The sequence below is a fragment of the Neomonachus schauinslandi genome, chromosome 6, assembly GCF_002201575.2.
Source record: "Neomonachus schauinslandi chromosome 6, ASM220157v2, whole genome shotgun sequence".
Classification (NCBI taxonomy): Eukaryota; Metazoa; Chordata; class Mammalia; order Carnivora; family Phocidae; genus Neomonachus; species Neomonachus schauinslandi.
The window spans coordinates 120,233,376-120,259,183 of record NC_058408.1 but is presented as its reverse complement, the minus strand read 5'-3'; the positions used below and the strand labels follow the sequence as shown (position 1 = coordinate 120,259,183).

The 25,808-nt window shown below is 39.9% G+C and overlaps 1 protein-coding gene across 4 annotated transcripts in view; it reads left to right on the top strand.

Moving 5' to 3' along the window:
* IDE (insulin degrading enzyme) overlaps positions 1 to 25,808 on the top strand; it is a 111,056-nt gene that overhangs the window by 69,357 nt on the left and 15,891 nt on the right. For 3 of the 4 annotated variants that reach the window (XM_044916107.1, XM_021700126.1, XM_021700124.1), the window contains exons 12-17: positions 4,795 to 4,897; positions 7,259 to 7,381; positions 16,001 to 16,083; positions 20,135 to 20,279; positions 22,821 to 22,931; positions 24,023 to 24,143. In XM_044916107.1, the coding sequence (XP_044772042.1) occupies positions 4,795 to 4,897; positions 7,259 to 7,381; positions 16,001 to 16,083; positions 20,135 to 20,279; positions 22,821 to 22,931; positions 24,023 to 24,143 (686 nt within the window). Of the gene's footprint in view, positions 1 to 4,794; positions 4,898 to 7,258; positions 7,382 to 16,000; positions 16,084 to 20,134; positions 20,280 to 20,769; positions 20,915 to 22,820; positions 22,932 to 24,022; positions 24,144 to 25,808 lie in introns of all 4 variants that reach the window. The other variant, XM_021700127.1, reaches the window with a different exon arrangement.

The window sequence follows — 25,808 nt, the reverse complement described above, 5'->3', positions numbered from 1 at the left end:
CGTTTTTCCTTTTAGTAATTGGTAAACTGATTCCAAAATACCTATGGGCATACAAAGGACCTGGATTATCCATAACACTCTTTTTTTTTAAGATTTATTTATTTATCATAGAGAGAGAGCAAGTGTGGGGTGGGGGGGGAAGGGCATTGGGAGAGAGAGAGAATCTCGAGCAGACTCCATGCTGAGTCTGGAGCCTGACAGGGGGCTCGACCCCAGGACCCTGAGATAATGCCCCGAGATGAAATCAATAGTCGATGCTTAACCAACTGAGCCACCCAAGTGCTCAGCCATAACACTCTTGAACATAAAAACAAAAGTTGGAGGACTCAAACTATTGGATTTGGAGGCTAACTATAAAGCTATGTTAATTACGACATTGTGCATTGGCCTGAGGATCAAAAAGAAATCATTAGAATAGAACAGAGTCCAGAAATAGGTCCACACATATATGTTCAGAGGATGTCTTTTTTGTGTGGTAAAAAAACACATAATAGGGGCGCCTGGGTGGCTCAGTTGGTTAAGCGACTGCCTTCGGCTCAGGTCATGATCCTGGAGTCCCTGGATCGAGTCCCGCATTGGGCTCCCTGCTCGGCAGGGAGTCTGCTGCTCCCTCTGGCCCTCCCCCCTCTCATGTGCTCTCTCTCTCTCAAATAAATAAATCTTTAAAAAAAAACAAACACATAATATAAAATTTACAGTTTTAACCATTTCTAAGTGTACAGTTCAGTATTATATTCATATTGTTAAATATATTAATATTGTTGTGAAGCAGATCTCCAGAACTTATTCACCTTGTAAAATTGAAACTGTACCCATTAAACAAGTCCTCTTTTCTCCCTCTTACCATCTCCTGGTAACAACCATTCTACTTTGTTTTCATGAATTTGACTACTTACATATCTAATATCAGTGGACTCATACAATGTATCTTTATTTCACTTAGCATAATGTCTTTAAGGTTCATCTATGTTGTACCATGCGACAGGATTTCCGTTTTGCCAAATTAAATCTACAAGTACAGCTATAGAGTCTTGGCCACATCCCCTGCCTAAGTCATAAGTAAATCTTTGTTTAGGAGGAGTTCTTGCTGAATCTGTGCAGGTCCTAGGATAATTGTCTTCTTGTCTAAATGTTTGGTAGTCTGACAGTTGACTAGACTTTTGTGAGAGGTCAGTGCCTAAACCACTGGCTTACGCTTTTTTAGGCTCCACTCCTTTCCCTTTCTGAAAATTAGAGCATTTGTCCATCTCCATCTTCTGCCTCTTCTCCTGTCCTCCAGTGTTTCTAAAAGTTGATGGGCAGTGATCCTACCTGGGATTTGTTAGTTGCCTAAGCATCAGAGAATGTGAATGATCTGCGTTGGAGATGTGAATTCATTTACTTGGCTGGCTCACTCATTAATCCTGGCCTGGGTTTCAACCCCCTTTTTTTCTGTTGTTTGGTCCACCTTTGCAGTTTAAAGACCCATGTTTTTTCTTTTTTTAAAAGATTTTATTTATTTGAGGGAGAGAGCACAAGTGGGGGGGCAGGGGCAGAGAGAGGGAGGAGCAGGCTCCTCACTGAGCAGAGAGCCCAACGTGGGGCTCGATCCCAGGACCCTGGGATCACAACCTGAGCCGCAGGCAACTGCTTAATGGATTGAGCCACCCAGGCACCCCGACCCATGTTTTTTCTAAAAACAGTATAAATAAGAGGTCAATAGTCCTGTCATCTGCCAATCTGAGACCAAAATGTGTATCACATTTTGCTTTAGGTCTTGTGTCCTGTTGGATTATGAGGTCCTTCCAGGTAAGAACTGTGTTTTTTTCAGATTCAAGTTACCAAGGGCTCAATAAAAGTTGGTTGACTTCTCTAAGCCTTTAGCCTAATCTTTCTTGATTCCTTCTTTCTTTAAGAAACCCTTTTAAAAGGTGTTTTTTTAGCATTTTTCATGAACCTCAATTTCTTCAGCATTGTGGCCTTCCTGTCACAATTCTTTAAGTTTGGCTTTGGGTCTCATCAATAGATTTTTTTTGTACCTTCTTTCTTCTTTGAGGCTTGTCTTTTGAAAATATGATTTGATATCATGATATTGTAGAATTCTTCTAGTGGAAGGATAGAGTTCATCTACTTAGAATCCTTACTTAAAAAGTAGTGAAACTGAAGCCCAGAGACTTGCCTAATTTAGATCTTAACTGTGATTTTGGCAAGATCTCAAAGAAAATAAGTCAGAGTATTGACCAGAATCCAAGTTTCTGATGGCCAGATCTGTACCCTCTCTATTAATTCTGTTTGAATTCATCACAATTACCTGTGAAGCCTCTCCTCATTCTTGGATGTCTTTCCACCTTTGCTCTCTCAGGGATTATTTGCAAAAATCTCATGAGAATTCATATCTGGGGAGCCGTATTCCCTTTTAACGTCTATAGTCAGGATGCTTACTGTTTCTGAATGAGTTCTGTAGAGCTTCAACAGCTGTTCATTTCCTTTGAACATTTCTAAATGGCTGACTTGAAGCCAGTGGTGGGCATTCATTCTAGCCCACTGTTTCACTGTTGCAAGTTTCGGTATACAAAGAAAAGTTCTTTTTCTCTCTTCTTTCTAAGGACCATATTAGTACCATACTAGCAGTCAGTTTTTTGTAGATAGAATTAAAGAATAGCATTGTCTCACACACACACACACATACACACACTTAAAAAAACTCAAGACTATTTTTAAGCATAATTAGATTTCCAGCAGATAGTCTAAGGATGTAACAGTATCTGTGCTAGTTTTTCTCAGCTGTCTGCAGTTAAATATATTGCAGCTCTCCGTGGCATACTTAGATTATTGTGCCTTCTCTTCTTTTTTTCCTAACTTAAGTCTCTTGTGCTTTCACACTCTGGTTTGTAGATTTCTATGTAGGTCTGATGTGTATATACTCTGTCTCTTCTGTTATTCCCCTTGCTTACCTTTTATAATTTATTTTTAAATAGTTTTTCACTGTATGTTTCAGTTTTAAATTCCTCAGTGGTCTACTAGTTCTTATTCTGCAAAGGTATCCCTCTTTGTCAGGACAGTATTTGATGTTTGCCTTGTTTGAGGGAACTGTGTTTATTTCATATTTACTAGCGTAACATTTCAAATGTTACCCATCCACTTTACTTTGGTATACAGCTATCTAAATCCCTTAGGATTGTACCTGACCAATTGCCTCTCTTCTCCCCCTTTTTAACCTGAGCATTACTGAGCAGCCTCCAGTGTCTGTTGCTTTCTGTGTCCTAAGTCATCCTCCAAAGCACCTGGCAGCCTTCCCTGAGCTTATTCACTTTCTCTCTCAGGACAGAGTTTAAGGTGCTCTTGTTTCAGGGGCCGTGTCCACTGCCACATGAATGCTTCAGTGTTCACAGGTTGTCATCAGTAGTTTGTACATTATTCTGATGTGTGGGCCATCATTCAGGGAGACCAAAGCCACCTATGTAACAAACTTGTCCAAAATCGGGCACCTCATGGAAGAGAAGGTAGGAATACCACCTGTCTACCAGGTTATTTTACTTCCTAACACAGTTTTTGGAGTTCTCCTTGAGAATCAGTCCATTCGTTTTTTAGGAAGTCACCAGGAGTAGAAGCACTTTCTCGGGCTGAGTCTTAGGAGGCTCTGTCATGTATTGAATGAGTGTCCTTAACAAACATTACATATCCTTCATGTGGCCACATGAGTTCTATACACACGCCACGTATACCTGCAAAAGGAATTCTCAAAATGCCAACATGGATCACTTCTTCTGGACACGATAACAGAACTCTTCCATCCATTAAGCCCTATGATTCCTCCCTCTCTTTCTATGGAATATATTCTTTTTTTTTTTTTTAAGATTTTTATTTATTTATTTGACAGAGAAAGACACAGCGAGAGAGGGAACACAAGCAGGGGGAGTGGGAGAGGGAGAAGCAGACTCCCTGCCAAGCAGGGAGCCCGATGCGGGACTCGATCCAGGGACTCCAGGATCATGACCTGAGCCGAAGGCAGTCGCTTAACCAACTGAGCCACCCAGGCGCCCTATGGAATATATTCTTAAGTGGTCAGAGGCAGCTAGGCCAGATCAGGAATACCATATCAGCAGCCAATTCTTTGTAGATAGAATTAAAGAATAGCATTGTCTCTCTCTCTCTCTCTCTCTCTCTTTCTCTCTCTCTCACACACACACACACACACACACACACACACACAAACAAACTGGCAAATCAGAAAATAGGGAGGTGTTTCTTGGTCTTGTTTCCTTTACCTCTAGAAGCATGAAGGCCAATGTACATGTACTAGATATATTTGATGGTAGTCTCTGGCAGGAAAAAAACCATAGAGCACAAACTTAGCGAATAATAATAAAAGTGTGTTTTTGGTTTTTTGGATCTCTGGATGAGCCAACAAGGGTTGGGGTGGGGGGGTTAGCTACTTTTGTTAACCCTGGTCCTCGGCTGTTTCTGGAAGGAGTACTTTGTTTTGCTTTTTTAAAGACTATTTTACAACTGACTTTGTTCCATTTTTTTCCCTAGCTACTCTTCTTTTAAAATTTTAGTCAGTAGCATTACCCACAAGAGTCCTGCATGCAGTTTTTCACATTAAAAATGAAGGGCTCCAACCAAAGGGTAACAGAGACCATGGTCAGAAACCTCTATATTTGGTTGCCTATTTTGACTAAGTGTTAGCGGATTTACTGGGTCTTAGAGGCCCACCATGTTCTTGGATATTATTTATATTTTAATGAGTAAGGTTCTATAAATTCATGTATCCAACGTGAGTTTATGGTGTCTGTTTTTTCCACTTACCTTTAGGGTTGCAATAGTTTCCAAGTCCTTTGAAGGAAAAACTGACCACACAGAAGAGTGGTATGGAACCCAGTACAAGCAAGAAGCCATACCAGATGAAGTCATTAAGGTAGGGTTTGCTCATCTGTGAATAAATTTGATGTGTGAGGGACACACAGGAGCATGAGCTCTCTACATCAACCAACTCACAGCCCAGAGTATGGAGAGTGATGGCCCATGGCTGTCTGTACTGTCCTGAGCAAAGTGAACAAGGAGATGGAGAGCTAGAACTTAGGTTTTTGCATGAAGAAATGGCACTGTGGCCACCTTCTCATGTGTCTGTTAGATCAGCAGGGCTGAAAGCAGACTCCCAGCTTCATGCAGTCAAAGATCACTGAAGTCCAAAGTACACAGAGAAGCAAAGACACCAAAACAGGCAAGAAGAGATGGAAGTAGAGAGCATGAAAGACAGATACAAGGGCTCCAAAGGCCTCACGGTCGTGCTGTATATACAGGTGGGAACAGTATCTGGGATTCACACTGTCTTCACTTTAGGAGATGCTGTATTGTATGCCTCATATTGTCTCATTGCTCCTTTTGTCTGTGTAAGGGAATTAGAATTTGTTTCAAAATAGGTGTGTTTAGATAGTATGTTACCCCATTCATCAGTAGTCCAGATTTTGTTTTTGAGTCTTATCTACTTGTCTAGTATTTTTTCTTTTTTGATTTTCATTGTCACCATATCTTTGAGATTGTGTCCTTTATTCATGGGAAGACACCAGAAAGCCTTGCTCTGACTAGAGTCTAGTTAAACTTGAGTAATGGACATTTCTTAAGTGTACCCGTGTAATACAGAAAAAAGAAGAAATAGTTTAAGAAAATCATTGCTGGTACTTCTCTGACCTATTCACAGCACAGAAGGAGATCACTGGAGCCCTTTTGTGTATGAAAATATCCATCTAGCTAAACTGTGAGGAATGCTGATCTCCCATGAATTAATCCTAAAACAAAAGAGAACCCCTATTCACCAACCTCTGATGACAACAAACCTGCCCCGAATGGGAATTTTTAAAAAATATTTTATTTATTTAATTTAGAGAGAGAGTGCGCAAGTGGAGGGAGGGGTGGGGAGGGAAAGAACCTGACATGGGGCTCGATCTCACGATCCTGAGCCTAAACCAAGAGTTGGATGCTTAACTGACTGAGCCACCCAGGCACCTCCTGAATGGGATTTTTTTTTTTTTTTAAAGATTTTATTTATTTATTTGACAGAGAGAGACACCACGAGAGAGGGAACACAAGCAGGGGGAGTGGGAGAGGGAGAAGCAGGCTTCCTGCAGAGCAGGGAGCCTGATGCGGGGCTTGATCCCAGCACCCTGGGATCATGACCTGAGCCTCAGGCAGACGCTTAATGACTGAGCCACCCAGGCGCCCCTGAATGGGATTTTTTTAAAAAAACAAATATATCTGGGGTGTACCTGGCTGGCTCAGTTGGTAGAGCATAAGACTCCTGATCTCAGGGTTGTGAGTTCAAGCCCCATATTGGGGGTAGAGCTGACTTAATTAAAAACAAAACAACCCAAATTTATCTGGGAGTTTAGCGGTGAAATTATTTACTACGTATTTCCTAGTCCCTACTATTTAGCCATTCAGGAGACCTAAGCTGCTACTCATAAATAATACGGCCAACATCCCCACCATCCAGTGCCAAAAAGTATAAACTCAGGGACCAAAATAGAACTGCAGAAGTTGCAAGGCTGTGCTAGATCATCTGGAGACCAAATTACTGAACCTGGATTATTGGCACATGGCTGCTTTTTTTTTTTTTTTTTTGGATAATGAAGTCTTATAAGAGTCCAACAGTCACTGACCTGTGATCTGTCCCACTTAGCTTTTGGAACTAGCCCATCGAGCACATCCAATCTGCAGGTTGTATCAACCGTGTTGCACAATGCAGGCTTAAGACTCCTCTTTGTTCTTGACCTTGAATTACTGGTTCACTTGGAAGTTCACGTGGTCATCTGGGACAGTTGTGGACCAGGCCTTAAGGAGCAGTACTGAAGTGAAGGAAGCTCCTCTAGTCTAGCTTTCAGGCCATACATGGAAGTAATTTAGTGCAGCTGAAAGTTTAATTCTTCTGTAATAGATCCCTGTACAGATTATTCTTCCTTCTTTAAGGAGCTAGAGCCAATGTGATCTTCATATGGACCAAGTAGTCTCTCAGGTTTCTGTAGTTGCAGATTGCCCCTTAACCTCAGCTGGTCATTTTGGAAATATGTAAAGAGGAAAGATGAATAAGTACAAAATGTTCATTAGTAACAGAGAGACCAACTCAAGTTTCACAAAAAGCCATCAGTGGATCTTGGGAGTGGAAAAGAAAAGCTGTGTGACATTTATCCCCTTAATATTTGCCTAGATATTAAGCAAAAGGACTATTTTAAACTTTTGAATCCAACTTTAATTGCTTTTGTGTTTTTCATTATTCATCCAGAAATGGCAAAATGCTGACCTGAATGGTAAATTTAAACTTCCAACGAAGAATGAATTTATTCCTACGAATTTTGAGATTTTATCGTTAGAAAAAGAAGCAACACCGTACCCTTCTCTTATTAAGGTAACATATTAGAATCGGTGATTTTTAAATTTAGGGGATACACCTATTACATGGGAGGGACTGGAGAGATGATTTCTTTCATTTGGTACTGATGGTTTTGGGGGCTCACATCCTAAGAGTTACCAGAAAGTTGTAGAAAGAATAGCTGCAAGGAATATTAAAAGGCTAGAAAAGTTAAAGCAAACAAACTACTAAACAATTTAGAATCTAAGGTATTGTTTTCTTCGCAGAAAAAAAAAAAATGAAGTCTGGGGTACAACCACAGATCTGAAAGTTATTGGCCTACTTTCCATATTCACTGAAGACTAAGTAAGGAAGTTGATTTGTGCTGCATCATGAAAGTTAGAGATAAAGAGAATTTCTAAACCTTGGAAGAAAGCATATCCAAGGGAAGCTCTTGGATTTCTTGCCCTTAAAAAAAGTTCTCAATTTGTTAGAGTGGCTTTAGGAAGTTGATGAGAACAAGGAAGTTAGGAAGTTAATAAGCCATTGAGAACGATGATTGAGAAATGGAGCTTTTTTTTTTTTCCTTTTTCAGAATATTCTTTTCGTGTCATTATTTCACACCTCGAGTAAATTGTGTAGAAAAATGGATCAAATTATTACTGCACATCCTCTTTCCTAAATTCTCTTTCTAAACTCACCACTGTAGACATACATCTTTCTTTTTCTTTTCTTCAAAGGACCTAACATTCAGATCAACTCAATGAGATGAATTAGTGTTTAGAAACTTGAAATTTATCTCAAGCAACTAGATTATTAACTAGACAACCATTTTTCTTTAAAAATGACATTTTAAGGGAGGATTAAGGTGGTGGAGGAGTAAGGGGACCTAAGCTTGCCTCATTCCTCGAACACAGCTAGATAAATATCAAAGCATTCTGAACACCCAAGAAATCAATCTGAGCACTGAGAGAACAAAACTGCAAGTCTACAAGTAGCATTGTGGAAGGTTGGAGCTGTGGAGAGTTGATCTGGGGGAGATAAGAACTGCTGGGGCTGCAGAAGGGAGGGATCCCTATTTACGGAGACTACCGCAAGGTATTATAAGCAGCGGAACACAAAATCTGAAGTTTTAGAAGTCTCCTACTGGCAGGGTCGTGCCTGGCTTAGTGGTGCTCCTATGGGGAGGAAGGGTGGATGCCTGGGAGTGGACAGTATAGTCTTGAGGATCCCCTGGGTCGCAGGGGGAAACAGTTCCCCTGTTTGGAGCGCATTTAGGAGTGGCAGCAAGACCTCTCCACGGACAGAAGAAAGGGTGGCACCGATGTGTTGCACTGTTCCCAGGCATAGGAGCAGGGACACCAGCTGAGGGCAGGGAGTCTTAGTGCCTGCTTTTGGTTCTGCTTTGCCATAAACTCTGAACCGCTTCACAGTCCTGTGACCACTTTCCTGGGACTGGCTGCAAGCAGCAAAAGTGGGGAGACATCCTCCCCCGGGGGATCAGCATGGGGTGGTGCTGCGGGAGTCCCTAAAATTTGGAGTTTAGAAACCCAGCTGCACCCTGAGATGAAACAGCTTGGACACAGACAGGGTGAAGGCAGGGATTTGATGGAAGCTGGGGCACAAGAGGGGTAATTGTTTGCTCTTCTGTGAGAGCTTCCTGAATAGTGGTGGGCACAAGCTTTCCACTGCAGGGATGAGAGAGCAGAGCAGAGCTATATCCCCCATTCTTCCCCCTCACCCCCACCCCGTCAGCACTGACTGACCTCAGTGAGCTAAACAGTACCATCAAGTAGAGATCGGAGCCACTTACACCCCCCATCTCTACAAGGCAAATAGGCCTGAGAATCAGTGCAGCAGGCCCTTCCCCCAGACCAGCACAAACCCCTTGCATGTACCAAGTCTACTGATCATAAAGTGCTGCAGAGCTTTAGCTCTAGGGGAAATAGGATCTAGCTTCTTTTGACAAGCAGACCCAAACACACCTAGGATCTAATTTTTTGTTGTTGTTGTTTTGTTTTGTTTTTGTTTTTTCTCGACAAAATGACAAGACGGAATTCATCCCAAAAGAAAGAACAGGAAGTAGAAGTAACAGCCAGGGATTTAACCAATACAAATATAAGTAAGATGTCTGAACTAGAATTTATTTATTTACTTTTATTTACTTTTTATTTTTATTTATTTTTAAGATTTTATTTATTTGACAGAGAGAGACACAGCGAGAGAGGGAACACAAGCAGGGGGAGTGGGAGAGGGAGAAACAGGCTTCCCGTGGAGCAGGGAGCCCGATGCGGGGCTCGATCTCAGGACCCTGGGATCATGACCTGAGCCGAAGGCAGACGCTTAACGACTGAGCCACCCAGGCGCCCCAACTTTTATTTATTTTTAAAAGATGTTTTTATTTGAGAAAGAGAGAGAGAGTACATTAGCGGGGGAGGGGGGCAGAGGGAGAACAAACTCCCCACTGAGCGGGGAGCTGGACGTGGGGCTCCATCGAGGGACTCCGGGATTATGACCTGAGCCGAAGGTAGACGCCCAACCAACTGAGCCACCCAGGTACCTCTACACTAGAATTTAAAACAATGATTATAAGAATACTACCTGGGTTTGAAAAAAACATAGAAGACACTAGAGAATCCCTTACTGTAGAGTTAAAATAACTGGAATCTAGTCAGACCAAAATTAAAATGCTATAACTGAGATACAAACCCTAATGGATGCCATAACAATGAGGATGAACAAAGCAGAGAAATGAATCAGTGATATAGAAGATAGAATTATGGAAAAAAATGAAGCTGAAAAGAAGAGGGAAAGGTATTGGATCATGAAGGTAGACTTAGGGAACTCAGCAGCTTCTTAAAACATAGTAACATTCTTATCATAGGAGTCCCACAAAGTGATGAGAAAGAAAAAGGAGCAGAAAGTTTACTTGAGCAAATTAACTGAAAACTTTCCTGATCTAGGGAAGGACACAGTTATTGAAATCCAAGAAGCCCAGAGAACTCCCATTAAATTCAACAAAGGCCAGGCATCACCTAGACATACATAGTCAAATTCACAAAATACACAAAGAATCCTGAAAGCAGCAAGGGAAAAAAGTCCTTAACCTACAAGGGAATCAGGTTCACAGCAGATTTGTCCACAGAAACTTGGCAGGCCAGAAGAGAATGGCAGGATATATTCAATGTGCTGAATGGGAAAATTATGCAGCTGAGAATACTTTATCCAGCAAGGCTGTCATTCAGAATGGAAGAAGAGATAAAGAGTTTCCCAGAAACACAAAAACTAAAGGAATTCGTGACCACTAAACCAGCCCTGCAAGGAATATTAAAGGGGACCCTTTGAGCGGGAAGGAGAGACCCAAAGTAACAAAGACTAGGAAGGAACAGAGACAGTCTATAGGAACAGCGACTTTACAGGTAATATAATGGCACTAAATTCATAGCTTTCAGTAATTACTCTGAATGTAAACGGACTAAATGCTGCAATCAAAAGACATAGGGTATCAGAATGGATAAAAAAAAAAAAAAGACCCATCTATATGCTGCCTACAAGAGACTCATTTTAGACCTAAAGACACCTGCAGATTGAAAGTGAGGGGATGTGAATGTATGTCAGAAGAAAGCCAGAGTATCCATACTTATGTCAGACAAACAAGGCTGTAACAATGAGATGAAAGGCATTATATCATAATTAAGAGATCTATCCATCAATAAGATCTAACAATTGTAAATATTTATGCCCCCAGCTTAGCACCCAAATATATAAATCAATTAATAACGAACATAAAGTCATTGATAATACAGTGATAGTAGGGGACTTTTAACACCCCACTTAAAGCAATGGGCAGATCATCTAAGCAGAAAATCAAGGAAATAATGGCTTTGAATGACACACTGGACCTGATGGACTTAACAGATATATTCAGAACATTTCATCCTAAAGCAGCAGAGTACACATTCTTTTCGAGTGTACGTGGAACATTCTCTAGAAAAGATCACATACTGGGTCACACGCAAATCAGCCCTCAACAAGTACAAAATGATTGAGATCATTCCATGCATATTTTCAGACCACAACGCTATGAAACTTGAAGTCAACCACAAGAAAAAAATTTGGAAAGACCACAAATACATGGAGGTTAAAGAACATCCTGCTAAAAGAATGAATGGGTTAACCAGGAAATTAAAGAAGAAATAAAAAAGTACTCGGAAGCAAATGAAAATGAAAACACAATAGTCCAAAATTTTGGGGATGCAGCAAAGGCAGTCCTAAGAGGGAAGTATATTTGCAATACAGGCCTTCCTCAAGAAGCAAGAAAAGTCTCAAATATACAAGCTAACCTTACACCTAAAGGAGCTAGAAAAGGAGCAGCAAATAAAGCCTGAAGCCAACAGAAGGAAAAATAAAGATTAGAGTGGAAATAAATGATACAGAAACAAACAAAAAAACCCAGAATGGATCAATGAAACCAAGAGCTGGTTCTTTGAAAGAATTAATAAAATTGATAAACCCTTAGCCAGACTTATCAAAAAGAAAAGAGAAAGGACCTAAATAAATAAAACCATCAATGAAAGAGAAGAGATCACAACCAACACCACAGAAATACAAATAATCATAAGAGAATATTATGAAAAATAATATGCCAACAAACTGGACAATCTGGACAAAATGGATAAATTCCTAGAAACATACAAACTACCAAAACTAAAACAGGAAGAAATAGATCATCTGAACAGACCCATAACCAGCAAAGATATTAAATCAGTAATCAAAAATCTCCCAACAAACAAAAGTCCAGGGCTAGATGGCTTTCTAGGGGAGTTCTACCAGACATTTAAAGAAGAGTTAACACCTGTTCTTAAACTGTTCCAAAAAATAGAAATGTAAGGAAAACTTCCAAACTCCTTCTACGATGCTAGTATTACCTGATCCCAAAACCAGACAAAGACCCCACTAAAAAGGAGAATTACACACCAATATCCCTGATGAACATGGATGCGAAAATTCTCAAGATACTAGCAAATTGAATCCAACAGTACATTAAAAGAATCATTCACCATGATCAAGTGGGATTTATTCCTTGGCTGCGGGGGTGGTTCAATATTCACAAATAAATCAATGTGATACATTAGCTTAATAAAAGAAAGGATAAGAACCATATGATCCTCTCGATAGATGCATAGAAAGCATTTGACAAAATACAGCATCCATTCTTGATAAAAACCCTCAACAAAGTAGGTATAGATGGAACATACCTTAACATCATAAAAGCCATATATGAAAAACCCACAGCTGATGTCAGTGGGGATACCCATAGCTCTCCTCAGTGGGGAAAAACTGAGAGCTTTTCCTCTAAGGTCAGGAACAAGACTTTAACATAGTACTGGAAGTCTTAGCCTCAGCAATCAAGACAACAAAAAGAAATAAAAGGCATCCAAATTGGCAGGGAAGAAGTCAAACTTGCATTATTTGCAGATGACATGATACTCTATGCAGAAAACCCAAAGACTCCACCAAAAAATTGCTAGAACTAATACATGAATTCAGCAAAGTCACAGGATATACCATCAGTGTACAGAAATCTATTGCATTTCTGTACACCAGTAATGAAGCAGCAGGAAAAGAAATCAACAAATTGATCCCATTTACAATTGCACCAAAAACTGTAAGATACCTAGGAATAAACCTAACCAAAGAGGTAAAAGTTCTGTATTCAGAAAACTATAGAACATTTATGAAAGAGATTGAAGAGGGCACAAAGAAATGGGAAAACATCCTATGCTCATGGATCGGAAGAACATTGTTAAAATGTCTAGACTACCCAAACAATCAACACATTTCATGCAATCCCTATCAAAACATCACGAGCACTTTTCACACAGATATAACAAGCAATCCTAAAATTTGTACGGAACCACAAAAGACCCCAAATATCCAAAGCAACCCTGAAAAAGGAAAGCAAAGCTGGAGGCATCACAATTCTGGACATCAAGCTCTATTACAAAGCTGTGATCAGCAAGACAGTGTGGTACTGGCACAAAAACAGACACAGATCAATGGAATAGAATAGAAAACCCAGGAATGGACCTACAACTCTATGGTCAACTAATCTTTAACAAAGCAGGAAAGAATATCCAGTGGAAAAAAGACAGCCTCTTCAACAAATGGTGTTGGGAAAACTGGACTGCTTTCTTATACCTTACATAAAAATAAACTCAAAATGGATGACAGACCTAAATGTGAGACAGGAAACCATCAAAATCCTAAAGGAGAACAGGCAGCAACCTCTTTGACCTCGGCTGCAGCAACTTCTTGCTAGACATGTCTCAGGAGGCAAGGGAAACAAAAGCAAAAATGAACTATTGGGACTTATTGGGACAGGATAAAAAGCTTCTGCACAGTGAAGGAAACGATCAACAAAACTAAAAGGCAGCCTATGGAATGGGAGAAGATATTTGCAAATGACATATCTGATGAAAGGTTAGTATCCAAAATCTAAAGAACTTACCAAACTCAACACCTAAAAAACAAATAATCCAGTTAAGAAATGGGCAGAAGACAAATAGACATTTTTCCAAAGAAGACGTCCACGTGGCTAAGAGGCACATGAAAAGATGCTTAACATCACTCATCATCAGGGAAATACGGATCAAAACCACGATGAGATAACACCTCACATCTGTTGGAATGGCTAACATTAACAACACAAGAAACAACAGGTGTTGGCGAGGATGTGGAGAAAGGGGAACTCTCTTATACTGTTAGTGGGAATGCAAACTGGTGCAGCTGCTCTGGAAAACAGTATGGAGGTTCCTCAAAAAGTTAAAAGTAGAACTACCCTATAATCCAGCAATTGCACTACTGGGTATTTACCCAAAGGTTATAAAAATACATGTTTGAAGGGATACATGCACCCCAGTGTTTATAGTAGCATTATCAACACTAGCCAAACAATGGAGAGAGCCCAAATGTTCATTAACTGATGAATGGATAAAGAATATGTGGCGCATATATACAATGAAATTTTATTCACCCATCAAAAAGAATGAAATCTTGTCATTTGCAACCCCGTGGATGGAGCTAGAGTGTATTATGCTAAGCGAAATAAGTTAGAGAAAGACAAATACCATATGGTTTCATTCATGTGGAATTTAAGAAACAAAACAGGTGAACATATGGGGGAGGGAGGAGATGAAAATTAAAAAGAGGGAAACAAACCATAAGAGACTTTTTTTTTAAAGATTTTATTTATTTATTTATTCATTTGAGAGAGTGAGAATGAGAGAGAGAGAGAGAGCACACATGAGAGGAGGGAGGGTCAGAGGGAGAAGCAGACTCCCTGCTGAGCAGGGAGCCCGATGTGGGACTCGATCCTGGGACTCCAGGATCATGACCTGAGCCGAAGGCAGTCGCTTAACCAACTGAGCCACCCAGGTGCCCCCAAACCATAAGAGACTCTTAAAGATCGAGAACAAACAGGGTTGATGGAGGGAGGTGGCGGGAATGGGCTCGGTGAGTGATGGGTATTAAGGAGGACACTTGTTATGATGAGCACTGGGTGTTGTATGTAAGTGATGAATCTCTGAATTCTCCTGAAACTAATATTGCACTGTATGTTAACTAGAATATAAATTAAAAGTTTGAGAAGAAAAAAATGACATTTTAATGAATTAGAGGTTAGGTTATTCAAAGAGAAAGCTTGTTTACCTCTCCTATTTTTTGTTGTTTGTTTTAAATAGGTCTTCTCAAAGTAAACTAAGGAGAACATTTATATCTCTTGTCAGAGTTTCAAGAGTTTTTAATACAGTATGAGTGAAGTGGAGAGTTAAAGTAGTGGCTTATTTGTTCATCTCTAGCTGTGTTATCTATTACTACATAACAAATTCCTCCAAAAATTAGGAACTGAAAACATTTATCTCCATGCAGTTTCTGAGGATCAGGAATCTGGAAGTGGCTTAGTTGGGTAATTCTGGCTCAGGGTCTCTTATTAGATTATAGTCAAAGGCTATAATCTCTGCAGGCTCAGTTAGGGCTGAAGGATTTTCTTCTAAATTCAGTTGTGTGGTTGTTGGCAGGCCTTAGCTCTTCACCACATAGGTCTCTCAATAGAGTTGTTTGACATGGAAGCTGGCTTCCTCCAAAGTGAGTGGTTCAAGAGAGAAAGAGGGTGATCAAGATGGAATCCGTAATGTCTTTTAGAATCTAATCTCAGAGGTACCATGCCATCGCTTCTGTCATAGTCTTACTCACATAGATCAATCCTGGTTCATTGTGGGAGAGACAACTATACAGGGATGTGAATGCCAACAGGTAGGGATTGCTATAGCCCCCCTTGAAGGCTGGCTGCCGCACTCCGCTAAGGACTCCTGCGTCTGCCTCTCAGTGTTCAGAAAGACAGGGATAGGACAGTTGGTATTGGCTTCTCCAGTCTATCTCTTCCTCTGCTGTGTCCCCCATCTCCCTCACCCAGGGGAGACAGAAGGGTGATTTCTCTCTGCTACCAGAATCAGCAGTTTTCTCTCTTCAACCGTCCCACCTGGAGACCCTCTGAGTATGCCTCAAGGCCATGAAACTCTCAACATTGCCTCTCCTACTCCTCCTGAAGAGTGGTTTGATTGAGCTTTTTGCCAAATGTGCCCATATTTTATTAACCAGATTGTTTCTCCATCACAGGATACAGCTATGAGCAAACTCTGGTTCAAACAAGATGATAAGTTTTTCTTGCCAAAGGCTTGTCTCAACTTTGAATTTTTCAGGTATGTAAAATGAATCTGGCTACAAAGTTTCTTTTAAAAATCAATGATCCCATTCCTAAAAGTTGTCTTTGCTTCAGGGATGACCCATGTGTAGAATTGAAAGAAACTAGAGTTACGTAGCCTGGACCAGGGAAGGCTGCTGCTGGTAAGGGATATTGTAAAAGTCAAGGTTGTCAGTTCTTCCTTTGCACTGATGAGCACACCCTTTAACTGACGTGATTTATGTTAGCCATTAGGAGGACCCTTCCTAGCCTTCAGGACTTTGGAGTCTGGGGAGGCTGTAGACTCACCCAGAAATTTCATTCAGGAAAGATTAAGTAATTGAGGGTGTTTTCTGTTGTAGTTTTGGTTTTGTATTCTGAAACTCGCCCAGAGGGGGAGGTAGTAGTTACTACATGGTTTTGAGTCTTTTCCAGCCTTTAAACATCTGAAGCCCTTAGATATTGTTTTCTCTGTTCTTGGCGTGGTCACTTAAAAATGATTTAATTAAAAAGGAAGAACATGTTTAGTAACGTTTATGAATACTACTGTTGGAATGATTTCTCAATATAAATCTGCAGTTCATCTCTGTTTCCTTTTATTTATTTCTGTAGTAAAGTATATCATCCAGTTCAAATTTTACTTTGTGAGTTTGTACTGCATAATTTTTATTTAAAATTCAATGGTGTGTGTTTATGAAATAAACCTAGCATCATGTAATAATGTTCACTAATTTTTATTGATTGACTTGACATGAAACTAAAACTAAATGCATTTTAAATGTTTTGGAATAGGGAAAAAGAAACTCTAAGTAGAAAATTAGTATTTCACCAACATGTATGGATGAGCTTGTAGGGGGATGTAAACATTGTATTTTATAGCACGAGATTCGTGGAGTTCTCTGGAGCTGTGCTGAGATTGTTTACTTTTCACACTAAACATGAACTGTCTGGCTGTGGCTTATTGTTGGTAGAAAGTATTACAAAGCTGGTTTTATGATATTCAGAGTGATATTTGTAACATTCCAAGCAGCTTGTCACCACTTTCCCATTTGACTTCTATGATTATGAATTTCTCTACCTTTTGAGAGACCATTTGATATTTTTGCATTCTCTACACTATCCAGTGCAGTTCTTAGAACTAAAAACATCTACTTCCCAAAAGTCCCTCTCTCCGTGTTCTGCTATTCCTAGAGCTCACACTGTTAGGTTTCTTGTATATTCTTTAAGACATTTTGAGTGTGTATACCCTTTTAGTATCTTCAGAAATAGGATTATATTACGCATACTTAGTTACAGTTTTAAAAACTCTGATCCATATTTAAGCATATAGCACCTGAATACAAAATAAAAATTTTTTTCTTTAACAAATGAACCAGAATGTAAGCATTGTGGTTGAATCATGTTCTCTCCTACAGCTCACCAGCACAGTTGCTGTGCTTGCAGCATTTTAGGACACTTCTTGGAATTGCATTCTAAGCTTGAGCCATATGGCTCTGAGCTCCCAGACTTGGCTTTTTCTGGCTTTTCACTTCCACGTGAGATTGGCACACAGGTGCCTGTGGGGCCAAGCCCTTCCTAGATTCTCTTTTATTTGATAATTTTGCTTTTGTGAATTGTGCTGTGAGTTTCTGAGCTGTTGTTTGCCTAAAGAAGGAAGTGTGTCATGTATATAATACAGTACTTAAAAAATTCAGTGACCGAGCATCCATTTAGATTTTCTTTCTTTCTTTCTTTTTTTTAAGATTTTATTTGTTTGGGCGCCTGGGTGGCTCAGTTGGTTAAGCGACTGCCTTCGGCTCAGGTCATGATCCCGGGGTCCTGGGATTGAGGCCCCCATCGGGCTCCCTGCTCAGCGGGGAGCCTGCTTCTCCCTCTGACCCTCTCCCCTCTCATGCTGTTTCCCTCTCTCTCTCAAATAAATAAATAAAATCTTTAAAAAAAAAAAAGATTTTATTTGTTTATTTGACAGAGAGGGAACACAAGCAGGGGGAGTGGGAGAGGGAGAAGCAGGCTTCCCACCGAGCAGGGAGCCCGATGCGGGGCTCGATCCCAGGACCCTGGGATCACGACCTGAGCTGAAGGCAGACGCTTAACGACTGAGCCACCCAGGCGCCCCAATCATTTAGATTTTCCGGATAGAGAATGTTTATGTAGTTATAGAATTTTCTCTTTGATTTTAATTCTCTTAGCGTCTAAGCCTCCTCTATTTTTGTTTCATTATCAGCTTTGATAAAATTGTTGCCTTTGCTGTCAGTACAGTAGTTATATTTACTGTGCTACAGATATAGTGAAAGTTTAATTTGCTGCCAAACAAGCCAAGCAGGCACCTGGCCTTGGGTCCTTTGCACTGGCTGTTTCCTCAACCGGTCCCACCCAGATATCCCCAGAGCTTGCTCCTTTGCTTCCTTCAGGTCTAGGCCCAGATGTAACCTTATGAGAGAGGCATTGATTATCTATCTTATGTAAATTAGCAGTCTTCTCTTACTACCACCACCTTCACTCCTGTTCCTCTTACCCTGCTTAATTTTTTTCATAGCACTATCCCCACTTGATATATTAAAATTTATTCTCTCCTCTAACTAGACTATTAAACTCTGTCAGGTCAGTGACTTTGCCTGATTTTATTCCCAGTACCTAGAGAAGGGCCTAGCACTAGGCTCTTCTGAACCATACCTGCTTCCGTGTATTATAGTAGTAAGCGTGTGATACACATTTGTTGAGTGAATGACTCTTACTTGTTTGTCATAAAGGTAAGTGAGGTCATATAATCCAATGAGTAGGTCATTTGACTTGCATTTGAATCCAAATTCTGCCATTACCCGCCCAAGTTACATGCAGAAAGCTGTGTTTCTTATTCAAGAAATGATTAAGTTAGGTGATTTCTGTGGTCCTATTTAGTTTTTGTACTCTCTGATTGTTTCCTCATTTTGGTTGCTCTTTTTCTCGTTAAGTTTTTTTTTTTTTTTTTAAGATTTTATTGATTTATTGGTCAGAGAAAGAGAGCACAAGCAGGGGGAGCGGCAGGCAGAGGGAGAAGCAGGCTTCCCACTGAGCAGGGAGCCCGATGCGGGACTTGATCCCAGGACCCCGGGATCATGACCCGAGCCAAAGGCAGACGCTTAACTGAGCCACCCAGGCGTCCCTTAAGTATTTTTTTTTTTATTTTAATATTTTTTCGTAACTCTCTCTGCAGTTATATGGTGGGAATTATCAATTATTTTACTGACAATGCTATAGCTTTATTGGTTTGGGGGGAAACTCAGAGATGAGTTAACATTTCACAGGTCTCCGTTTTCTTGTTTAAGTTCAAAAATCACAGCACACAAACTTCTCAGTCTCATACTCAGGTCCACCCAGGGTATGGCTTGCTTAGAGGGAGGAAGACATGCTAATGTCGGATGAGCTCTGTCGGTCATGCCTCCTTTTTTTTTTTAATTTATTTTTTAATTTTAAATAATCTCTGCACCCAGTGTGGGACTAGAGCTCACGACCCCAACATCAGGAGTCTTGTACTCTTCTAACTGAGCCCGCCAGGCGCCCAACCATGCCTCCTCCTTTTAGCCTCAACGCAGGCATGCCTTTTAGCCTGTTCCCACTCCTTACCTGCCCTGCATTTTTTTTTTTTTTAAAGATTTTATTTATTTGACAAAGAGAGCACAAGTAGGCAGAGGCAGAGGGAGAAGCAGACTCCCTGCTCAGCGGGGAGCCCGTCACGGGACTCGATCCCAGGACCCTGGGATCATGACCTGAGCCAAAAGCAGACGCTTAACTGACTGAGCCACCCAGGCGCCCCAGCCCTGCATTTCTAACTTGTCAGTTTGGCCACACACCATCTGGGGCAAACAGTTGTTTCTCCCTCCTCGCCACCACCAGCACACATGGCATACTTTGGGCTTCTTTTTCAGACATCTTGTGGTTTTTTGCCTCCCGAGAAGAACAGACTCAAGAATTCAAACCATATCTTCAGGAAATGATAATAACCTATGTTCAGTTTCTTGATCCATCTCAAAAGGCCACATCACATTGGGAAATAATAAATCAGCTATTTTACTGTCAACATTTTCTTCCAGCCCATTTGCTTATGTGGACCCCTTGCACTGTAACATGGCCTATTTGTACCTTGAGCTCCTCAAAGACTCGCTCAACGAGTATGCATATGCAGCAGAGCTAGCAGGCTTGAGCTATGACCTCCAAAATACCATCTATGGGATGTATGTAAGTACCCACGTCTTAGAGCCTTCCACTCATCAACATTTTTTTATATTGATTTGATGGAAGCGTTTTTTATTGAGGGTATGAGTTTAATTTCTTTTAAAAAAATATTTATGGCTAATCATATTTTCTCATTTAATTTTTCAGTTAGCTCTTATTCTAAGTATTCAGTGATTACATTCACATTATGCAAATTTTCCTTGATTTCTGTTTTTATTTTTTTTTAAACATCTTTCATCAGATTGTCATATTTTTCTCCCAAACAAAATGGGACCCTGATTGAGGTTTAAATCTCACCAATTCTCTATGTGAAATCTTGGTCTTTGACAACAGAATGATGTCTTCCTGGCATTGTAAAACAAGGTTGGCTGATTCTGTTTCCCTAGACATTCAGATCATGAGGCTGCATATCCATACTCTTCGGTCATGTTTCTTCATTACCATGCCACTGCTTGAGGTATCAAAGCATTTCTTTTGTTTTTCTTTTTGTTAGTCGCTACATTTATGCTGATCCTCTCCATTGCAACATGACATACCTGTTTATCAGGTTATTGAAGGATGATTTAAAAGAGTATACATATGCAGCACGCCTCTCAGGTTTGAGCTATGGCATTGCATCAGGAATGAATGCAATACTTGTAAGTAAAATGAAAACCAAAGAAAAGGTGCCACACCGTTTAAGCATTATGTTGAGCTGGGAAAACTATTAACTTCTGCATTTTTTAAACAAGAAGGTTGATGGTTTTTTCCTTGCACCTTTTTGATGATTGAAGAACTCTAATTAGTAGTAGTTCCACTAATGAATGATTCAGTAGAGTTTTGTGCAATTTGTGAACATGTATGTGTGCTACATTTATTTGCATGTTCCTCTGCTTGAAATGTGAAACACACTAATTCTGAAAGCATGTTCTTTCCATGTGCTTGACTGTATTAACATCTGTAAGTGAAAAATAACTGTAGTTATTGTTGTGGTGCTTGAATTTCACTCCTCTATAAGCTTCCTTTATTTTTGCTGACAGCAGTAGAAAGCTCCTGTGTTCAAATACATTTGATGTTTTCATTTAATTTATTTTGTAGCATGCACCATTAACTACTTTTAAGTGTGTTTTAAAATAAGCATTATTAAAAACATCCAAAGAAATAACTAGATTTTTTTCTCCTGAAACTATTTCTGTTGTGTTGCCAAGCTTTTATCTCATTTCCAAATTAACATCCCTTCTATGGCACACATTCATCTTCACTTTTCTTGAAAAAATATTGTACATTTTAGTAACAACTAAAATGAGAGCATGTGCTGTGTACTCTGTACTCCTCTTTATGAATTCTTAAGCAAAAGGTTTTAGGGTTTTAAAATTTTATTTTGCAGTGCCTTTTTTTTTTCCCCACAAGTAAAATTTCCAGTAGTTTTCATTTAATGTGTAAGTGTGTACATAACTAACCATTTTCAGCATCTAGGGAAATTTGAAGCTCAGAGATCAAAATAAACTCCAAATAGAAAAGTAATAATCTGTTGTTTATTTTTTGCTATTGAGTTTTAGTAGCATATTACCATTAAAATAGGTAGTTTTTAATTTATGACAGAATGAGCTTTCTGCTAGTTGTCAATCTAGTTCCCATGGTACATGATGTGCTGTCCATGGCCAGTAATGACCTTCACTCCTGAGGTTCTTACCTATCATTTTGTATAAGGTAGAGGCTTTCTTGGGTATTCTAGTTGCGGTGTGTCCTCTATTGCTGTGGGTGCCACTGTGTGGAAATATAATAATAGGCATTCCCTGCTTTCCCCAGTGTTCGGTTTTGGAGACTATTAAATTGTCCCAAGACAAAAATCCTGATAGTACAGACAGTGTGTCCTCACAGTACATCTGTTTTGCCGTTGGCTTTTGATACATCAGGAGAACTCATTAAACAAGCAATGGTGAGATGTGTGGATCCTTTTTGGGCAACATTGAATGACAAAAATGGCAAAATGCCACAAAAATATACACACCCACACACGAAATTGGAGCTGCCTGACATCGCCAAAGAGGAATTTAAAAAAATATTTAAATAGAAACAGTTTTGAGACATACCTAACAGTTGGCTAGATGATACTACTGGTAATTTTTACCTTCTTACCACGTCTATAAAAACCTTAAGCCTGCCATTCCTTAGAAGTTATTTTTGAAGATAAAACTTAAAACACAGTCTGTGGTTAATTTTGATTTAATGAGAGCTTGAATTTTGATGATGTGGTGTGTTCTGTAATCTGGCATCAGGTGAGTTTTCCTGTTGTTGACTTTGTTTAGGAATAGCAAAATTAGGCTTTTGGGTTATTAGTAAATAAAGATGGTTAATATTCTCTTCCTAAGCTAAATTATATTTATGAGAAGATAAATCAGTTGAATTTCTTCTTCACTTTTATTTTAATATACCTGGCTTTGGGATTTTCTCAGTGTTTAAAAATCAAGCTTAAGGTGTTTAAAAATCAAGCTTAAGGTGTTTATTTGGAGGTTTTTTTCGTGATATTTTTGGACTTCTAATACCCTGAACTCTTTTTTGTAGCTCTCGGTGAAAGGTTACAATGACAAGCAGCCGATTTTGCTAAAGAAGATTATTGAGAAAATGGCTACCTTTGAGATTGATGAAAAAAGATTTGAAATTATCAAAGAGGCAGTAAGTTTTCTGAACTCATTTTTGTAATCTTGTTGTTCATAAACATAAGGTGGTAATTTTGCCTTATTGTGAACATTCTTTTTTTTTTTTTTTTTAAAGATTTTATTTATTTATTTGACAGAGAGAGAGATAGCGAGAGCAGGAACACAAGCAGGGGGAGTGGGAGAGGGAGAAGCAGGCTTCCCGCCGAGCAGGGAGCCCGATGTGGGACTCGATCCCGGGATCCCGGGATCATGACCTGAGCCGAAGGCAGACGCTTAACAACTGAGCCACCCAGGCGCCCTATTGTGAACATTCTTGAGAGGAGGAGAAGCACTACTACTCCTATGGTAGTCCTCTCACCCTGTCTTTGCTAAGTCCTATGCTCTCCTCAGAAAGTGACCCTAGGTGACTTGGGGACACCTGACCCTCAAGAGCTGGGCAGGTTGCAGCACTGACTTTCAGAGAGAAGCCTGAGGTAGACCTAGTACCTGTGAGGGACTCCTTGAAAGTTTCATCCACCCTCCACTTCAGAAGGACACATGATTCTGTGACTGAGGTCTGCCTGCCATGAGAACCTTGTCACAATAGGGCAGGCCCTGAAAACTGGGGATGACTTTCTGAGGAGTGAAAGACGTCTCATAGTGAGGACACTTAGAATACATGTCAGACGCTGGAGATAAAGCAGCAGCCCAGACAAAGAAAAAGCACGCTCTTTAAGAATCAGAGAATATTAGAGTAAGCCCCATTCTAAATTACCTCACTTCAAAAAGGAGAAAGAAACAGATATTCCTGCATCCCAGTAACACAGGATTTATGCAGAATGAAGTTTGATTATAGTTGATCTTTTTTTTTTTTTAAATGTTTTATTTATTTATTCATGAGAGTCAGAGAGAGAGAGAGAGAGAGAGAGGCAGAGGCAGAGGGAGAAGTAGGCTCCCCGCCTAGCAGGGAGCCCGATGCAGGACTCGATCCCAGGACCCTAGGATCATGACCTGAGCCCAAGGCAGACGCTTAACCATCTGAGCCACCTAGGCGCCCCATAGTTGATCTTTTTTAAATGATTTTAAAAGGACTTATAAAATTAATGAACCTGTTCCTCCCTTTACTAGTATATGCGATCTCTTAACAATTTCCGAGCTGAGCAGCCTCACCAGCACGCCATGTACTACCTCCGCCTGCTGATGACTGAAGTGGCCTGGACTAAAGATGAATTAAAAGAAGCCCTGGATGGTAAGGCTCGTTTTCTACTTATAACACTCTTCATTTTTTTCTAAAATCATTATGATTTATCCTGGTATCTAGTGTTTATGCTTTCTAGTAACTTGTAGTTTTATTAAAGCCAGCTGTGCATTGGGGCACCTGGGTGGCTCAGTCGTTAAGCGTCTGCCTTCGGCTCAGGTCATGATCCCAGGGTCCTGGGATCGAGTCCCACGTCGGGCTCCCTGCTCGGCGGGAGGCCTGCTTCTCCCTCTCCCACTCCCCCTGCTTGTGTTCCCTCTCTCGCTGTCTCTCTCTGTCAAATAAATAAATAAAATCTTAAAAAAAAAAAAAAAAACAGCTGTGCATACTTTTTTTTTTTTTTTCAAATATAAAAACAGTGTGGCCTTCGAAGTGGCTTTGGTATTCAGGCAGTGTAGCCACATTTGCTGCTTTCAACCTGGACCCATAGCAGGTAGTTATTGCTGTTCATAGATTTCTGTGGCTGACTAAAGGTTTTGACCAAAACACTTACCTTGTTAATATTGAAGTTTTCAGAAGAGGATAAAAGGGCTGAGCTTGAAAGTCTTATATAGGAAGCATGCTCAGGCATCTTTGGATTTGTTCAGTTAAAAACTGGAAAATGTGTAAAGCTTCAAGAGTCATTCTTTGTTGCTTTTTTTCTAATCAGAAGTTTTGCTTGAAAGTCCTAAATTCCTTGAGGGCAGTGATTATGCCTTCTTTTTATTCTCTTTATTTGTTATCCAGTATAAAGTATGTCCTCAGTATGCATCTAATGAATGCCTACTGAATGGAATGAAATTACTTCAGGATTGTTTTATTAGAAAGAATGTAGACTGATAGTACCCTTTATTGTTTTATCTGTCTCCCTTCTCAGCATTACTTTACCAACTAATCTTTTCCCCCACATGCTCAGCAGTAAAAGAATACTGTTGAATTTTTAATGACATTTTATGACAAGTCCTTATGCTTACTGTGTAAGTATAATACTTTTGATGTCTTCAGTGACAAATCGAGCAGAGTATTGACATTTTATTGGTTGCCTCAGACATTGGGTAGGCATATAGATTATAAAATTCATTAGCTAGAACTAATGAATTTTTCTTTTAAAGATTTTATTTATTTATTTGACAGAGACACAGCAAGAGAGGGAGCACAAGCAGGGGGAGTGGGAAAGGGAGAAGCAGGCTTCCTGCCGGGCAGGGAGCCCGATGCGGGGCTCAATCCCAGGACCTGGGATCATGACCTGAACCGAAGGCAGACGCTTAACGAGTGAGCCACCCAAGTGCCCCAGAACTAATGCATTTTTAATCCAGACAGTTAATAGACTTTGCAAAATGTTTGAGTCACGTCTAGTTAACAGCAAGAATTTTACCTTTTTTTAAAAATCACATAATTGGTTTAAAAACTATTTTAAAACTTGAACCTGTACTCAGCATAATCAAAAAGCAAAAGTTTTTCATTTTTTCCCCCCTTTGTTAGATTCGGGGTCAGATGGTATATAAATTTTAAGCAAAATAAGCTTAAATGATAAAGTATATCATAGGCATATGAAATCTAAAATGTGTTTTTTATAGAGAAAGTGCTTTTTTGGTTGACATTCTCTGCTCAAATAAATAATCCTTCTACTGCGGTGTATGTATATACACATAGAATAATCCAGTAATGTCGACGTGG